This window comes from Cicer arietinum, chromosome 3 (genome assembly GCF_000331145.2).
Source record: "Cicer arietinum cultivar CDC Frontier isolate Library 1 chromosome 3, Cicar.CDCFrontier_v2.0, whole genome shotgun sequence".
Lineage (NCBI taxonomy): Eukaryota > Viridiplantae > Streptophyta > Magnoliopsida > Fabales > Fabaceae > Cicer > Cicer arietinum.
The window spans coordinates 71,234,705-71,240,437 of record NC_021162.2 but is presented as its reverse complement, the minus strand read 5'-3'; the positions used below and the strand labels follow the sequence as shown (position 1 = coordinate 71,240,437).

General features: G+C 28.8%; 2 protein-coding genes across 2 annotated transcripts in view; one reads left to right on the top strand and one right to left on the bottom strand.

Moving 5' to 3' along the window:
* Positions 1 to 1,626: 1,626 nt before the first annotated feature.
* Positions 1,627 to 4,043, top strand: LOC101496320 (expansin-A9-like). Its single transcript, XM_004517250.4, has 3 exons — positions 1,627 to 1,898; positions 2,617 to 2,935; positions 3,621 to 4,043. The coding sequence occupies exons 1-3, from the start codon at positions 1,670 to 1,672 to the stop codon at positions 3,928 to 3,930; spliced, it is 858 nt and encodes a 285-aa protein (XP_004517307.1). The 5' UTR covers positions 1,627 to 1,669; the 3' UTR covers positions 3,931 to 4,043.
* Positions 4,044 to 4,295: 252 nt separating this feature from the next.
* LOC101509269 (uncharacterized) overlaps positions 4,296 to 5,733 on the bottom strand; it is an 8,364-nt gene continuing 6,926 nt past the window's right edge. The window contains exons 11-12 of the mRNA XM_073366131.1: positions 5,103 to 5,153; positions 4,296 to 5,025 (exon numbers count right to left, since the gene is read on the bottom strand). Coding sequence (XP_073222232.1) covers positions 4,885 to 5,025; positions 5,103 to 5,153 — 192 coding nt within the window. The 3' untranslated portion in view covers positions 4,296 to 4,884. The remainder of the gene's footprint in view (positions 5,026 to 5,102; positions 5,154 to 5,733) is intronic.

The window sequence follows — 5,733 nt, the reverse complement described above, 5'->3', positions numbered from 1 at the left end:
AAATATTATTTTATATATTTATGTATTTTTATTACTACTAGAAAGATAAAATTTGTATTTCAATTATTTTGTGTGTTGTTGTTTCTTTCTGTAACTAGTAACCATGTGCAATGAGTGGAATGAGTTAATATTACAATAGTATTTCCAAAAACTCGTGTCATATACAATGATGAAACTATTTTTATTAGAAGAAAAATGTCAATAATTATTAGGTATTTTTTATTGTTGCCTTTGATGTATGTTTAGTTTATTCTTAAAAAGAATTATAGCGTTATTATGTAATATAAAATTTTCAAATTGTACTTTGTATTTATTTTGTTTTATTTTTCATCCACCGTATATTTATAAAAAAATGAGACTTATCTTTGAGTAAAAGAGTGGACTTATTTTCCAAGTTTTCTCCACGTGTTGTTTTGTAGATTAGGTATCTAATTTTCTCTTTACTTTAACCATTAATGCTTTTAAATATTTTTATTTGCATTATCTACCGTTTTTCATTTTACGTCTATTATCTATCTCTACCACATAATAAATGAATCAAATTGCAATCAATACAATATAAAAATGAGTAAACAAATTGCAATCAATACAATATAAAAATGAGTAAACAAATTGCAATATAAAGAATAATTAGAATTTTGTTGAAAAACAAGTTATTAGTTACAAAAAAAAAGTTATTTAGGAAAATTATCTATTAGTAGTAGTAGTAGTAAATTTTTTCAGAACTTAGACATAATTATCACAATTTTTAAAATTGATAAAAATATGTTTAATTTTAAGTATAGAGTTTGATGTTTATTAATCTTAGTACATATAATTGAAATATCACATCAAATATGAATGACATTTTTTATTTTATCAAAATAACGCAAATCACTCAAAAATGCATTTTAACGAGGAATAATTTGATAGATCATATTACATAATCATGTTTTAGATAGTGTAAATAATTAATTGAGTTCACTTAACTCATTTTAAGAACTAAAGTTCAGTTTGACACACTGTTAACAACCCAATTATATTATGTTAGATTCAAATTTTATATATATTTTTTATATTTATATAAAAATATATAGATTGAAGATTTTTTTGTAATTTGAAAGATTTTTTTTTTCTGTTGTTTGAATGAAAAGTCTTTGCTGTCAATAAAAAAAGGAGGATCTTAACATAGTGATACATCGTACATCCAAGTTGAAAATATTATTCTTAGTAAAAATTGAGTTAGTGATAGATGGGTTTTAATTTTGTCAAATTTTAAAATTAGATACAAATTTTTCCTTCTAATAATTTTTATCGTTAACTTAATTATTATTTAATAGATTGGAAAAATATTTCTAGCCATCAATGCGTAAATTATATATTAACTATATATGAAAGGAAAGTTATTTGATCACTTTGTTAAACATATATATTCCATTTATAGCCAATGTTTGAACAGCAATAAAAATCATGAACCTTTTAACCATTCTAACAATAACAATATTATCAATGGATGGTTCTCTTAATTAATCAGCATTTTGTTTGGCCCCGAGAAAAAAGCTCGATCGTGTCTCAACTCAACCTTAAACATAATTCTTAAACAACCAAGTAAAATCTTGCACTATAAAAACTCCCCATAAGCTAGGAGAAAATTTAGAAAAAAGAAACACCAAAGATTCTTAAAAAAATCATGGCAAATCCTTTGGGAGCACTCATGACCTCATCATTGCTCTTTCTTGTTGTTTTTGCACTTCCTAATCATGTCCATGCAGAAATTAACACCTCATGGAAACATGCAGCACCCAATAATGTTGGAGGTGCAGATAAAACTGTTCCAATACATCAACACACCCCGTTTACACCTGGCCAATGGAAGCAAGCTTATGCCACTTTCTATGAAGGAGGCTCTGGGACATTTGGTATATATATAAACATTTACTAATGATGATCAATCAATTCAGATTATTTGATTCATCCGTTATATTGAAAAATAAAATAAGATTAGTGACCAAAATCAATTACCGAATAAAAATTTCTCGTGATAGAAAACTTAGTGACAAAATTAGAGACACATATTTCATATTTTTGTTCATAAATTTTATTCGCTAATTTAAGTTTTTTTTAGTATGCATGTGTAACTATGCATGCATGCCCTCCATTCCATTTAGTAAAATCTGAATTATTAGATGAATAACTAAATCTTATAATAGCTGAAGAATGTTGATATCTCAAATATTAAATTGATCCAATAATTAGACTTTTGTCAGAAAATGGAATTTTGAGAATTTTTAAAATTATGCTTTAACATTTTAATTTTTATATAAATTATTAGTATCTCTACACACGATTTTGATTTTTGCAAAACCTAAATCTGTGTCAAAATGATTTCCTCAACACTTTTTATGTTCAAATTTGAACTCGAAATTTTCGATTATAAAGTTGAAAGAGACTTGTATCACACTCCCTCTAATTTCAAAATATATTTGATTCAAAATTTGAACTTTACATTTTGACTTTTGTTTATATTTAAAATTAGAGTAAGTATCGTATATCGAAGTGACCTTATATATTGATATTATATGGTTTGATTAATTAATTTGTTTATGAAGAATATTAAATGAATTGTTAATAATGCAGGAGGAGCTTGTGGATATGAGGATGTGGTTAAAGATGGTTATGGCCTAGACACAGCAGCATTGAGCACAGCATTGTTCAACCAAGGTCAAACATGTGGTGCGTGTTATGAGATCAAATGTGTGGATTCTCCTAAAGGGTGTAAGCCAGGACAACCCTCTCTTTTTGTGACAGCAACAGATCATTGTCCTCCAAATTACAACCTACCAAGTGACAATGGAGGATGGTGTAATCCACCACGTGAGCATTTTGATTTAGCCAAACCTGCATATCTCAAAATGGCTGAATATACAGCTGGAATTGTGCCAGTCCAATATCGCAGGTAACGCATTATATATATGTTCAATGTTCATATATATATATATATATCTTATTTTTCATATGATAGAAGAACACAATTGAATAAAGATATTATTACATTATTTCATAATTTTCGATGAAAATGAAGTATAAAAATTCGGGTCCATCCATACACAATATTATAAAATAACACAAGTTTCTCTTACACTCTTGTTTTGTATAATTTAACTGCTAATAAAATTATTAAATCAACAATAAAATAAAAATATAAAATATGTGAAATTCATAATGCTTAAGCGAATAATTTTATATTTCTGTGTTTAAATTGTGTCTGTAATTTTACTTTTTTTAGTAACAATATCGTATTATATTGTTCCATTCTACTTTGTTTTCTCTCTTTCTTTAACTAAAACATTGGACCTTTTTAAGAGACAAAAGATCAAAAACATAGAAAAATATTTGGATCATTACAACATTTTTAGACACAAAGTTTGAGCGCACACACATAATCATACATAACATTTAATTATTTAAAAATTAATTATTTAAATTTTTTCCATTTCTACTTTTTTTCCATTTTTGTGAGTGTGGCTAAATTTGTGACAAAAACTTTGTGATCACACAAGAATTGCTCCGAAAACATATAGTATGTATAGAAGTAAAATGGAATCAAAAGAACTTATATTTTCCTATGTACATATATTCAGGGTACCGTGCAAGAAACAAGGAGGTATTCGGTTCACAATCACAGGGAATCCTTACTTCTATCTAATAAAAGTGTGGAATGTTGGAGGAGCTGGTGATGTTGTAGGAGTGCAAGTGAAGGGTGAAGACAAGTTGCAATGGACAGATTTGAAAAGAAATTGGGGTCAGAAATGGGAGACTAATGCAATGTTATTAGGAGAGACATTGACATTTAGGGTAAAGACAAGTGATGGAAGGTCCTCTACTTCATTGCGTGTTGTCCCCAACAAATGGCAACTTGGGCAGACTTTTGAAGGCAAAAACTTGGCATAAATTAAATGGTTCCATACAACATCAATTCAAGCTAAACACAGCTTTAATCTTAATTTGGTGTTTATTATTGGTTTGTCATTAACATATATGCATTGTTTAGTTATTATAACAGAATGTCCTCATTTAGTGTTTGATTATTCCTTTTTAAGTGTATTGTCATCTATATGAAGAGACATGTTGGTTCACATAAAAAATATTTGAGTCCTGGTTAATTTTTTTCATCAAGAGAATGGTTATTCATAATTTATTTTTCAGCATTTTATTTTTCGATAAGAGGCATCAGCATGTATGTATAATAATAGGGAGCACTATCATGCTTTTTTTAACTAAGCAAACAAATCCTTCTAAATCCGTACATATTCATGTAAAATAAAATGTAAAAAGCATTAAAAACAAAGTAGGTCATAGTACAAGACCCAATGTTAGAATAAATTATCCTCGCCATGCCAATAAATTATCTAACAAACTTCATTTACCTAGAGGGAGAGAGATCAAAACTTGAAGCAAAACAAAGGAAAATTTTACTCACCAAAAGAATAAATCAGCGACGAGGGAAGAAAGCCGTATTAAATTTATAAATAAATCTTAATGGTTACACGTACAACAACTTCATAAACTAACTACCTTTTCTAAGTCACCCACATCAGCTAATAAAATACTAGGAAAACCTTGCTCTTCAAATGATGATATTTACTTGTCATCAAGATAAGCTGCAGATTGAACAACAATCTTCTTTTAAAAGGATTTGTGTTGACGAGGATGACCTTTTTCTGGGGATCAAACTTCTATTATCATTTTCCTTTCGCTAAAGGTGTGTGACAACTTAGCTCTGAATCTGCAATACTTCATTGCTATGTATATTTTCCAATGCGCTTAATCTCTGCTTAGTGATTGAAATACACATACCACTAACATAATCCAGCACAAGATCATGTCCAAAACAAACACAATACTCTATGTCTTCTTTTTCTTCTTCAGAATCATTTCTCCAGTATCTGACCAGTCTTGTAAACGTTTGGATTGTCGAGCCCGTATCTCCAGCAATTTTGATCTTGCATCCCGGAATAGAGCATCTGATCTCGAAGCCATCAATTGCTGAAAGATAATTTCAAAATTGAATCAGCTTTTGTAACAATGACGAGCAAGAGATATGCAAATTCTTTTATTCAAACCTGTATATGATCCATGGCTGCAAGGTTAAAACCAAAGATATCTTTCCAACCCTGACACAAGGTTCAAACAAGAAGTTTGTCAAGGAGCACGTATCATAAGAGTGGAATAACATAACTACTTAATTTAAATTGGGATAAATCACTTCCCCACTATAGAGTGAAAGGCATCAAATGTATGCATTCTTAAGCATTTCATGCATTTCAAACATGAGAATAAGAGATAACTAAAAATCATCAATAGGGTACTTTCTGTCAACCGAGTTTAGCCTGTGCAAAACCGTCCTCTGAAAAGATTTCTAGTTGCCCCAATTTTAATATAATTTTTTTAAAACAAAAGGAATTGTATACAAGTCTTCTGTACAATAGCCATATATCGCATCTTCTACAAGACAGATCAGAGAATCACAAATGGCCAAAAAAATTATCCTATCATGCACAAATTTATACATTTCATAATTATTATACAATTTCTCTATTGAAACAATCACAGACATGTTATATCTAAATTATTTATTAAGCAATCCAAGGCATAGGCAACTGAGATTTAATTTAAAACACGTCTCAAGGCAACACGTCTTTTAAATTTAAAACTTGCTTTCTGGTAACAAAGATTTAATGTCCAACAATGCTA

Bases quoted from the DNA above. Each gene is read 5' to 3' on its own strand.
- LOC101496320 (XM_004517250.4), top strand. From the start codon at position 1,670: ATGGCAAATCCTTTGGGAGCACTCATGACCTCATCATTGCTCTTTCTT. The intron at 1,899-2,616 runs GTATATATATAA...TTAATAATGCAG, and splicing joins AGGAGGCTCTGGGACATTTG to GAGGAGCTTGTGGATATGAG. The intron at 2,936-3,620 runs GTAACGCATTAT...ACATATATTCAG, and splicing joins GTGCCAGTCCAATATCGCAG to GGTACCGTGCAAGAAACAAG.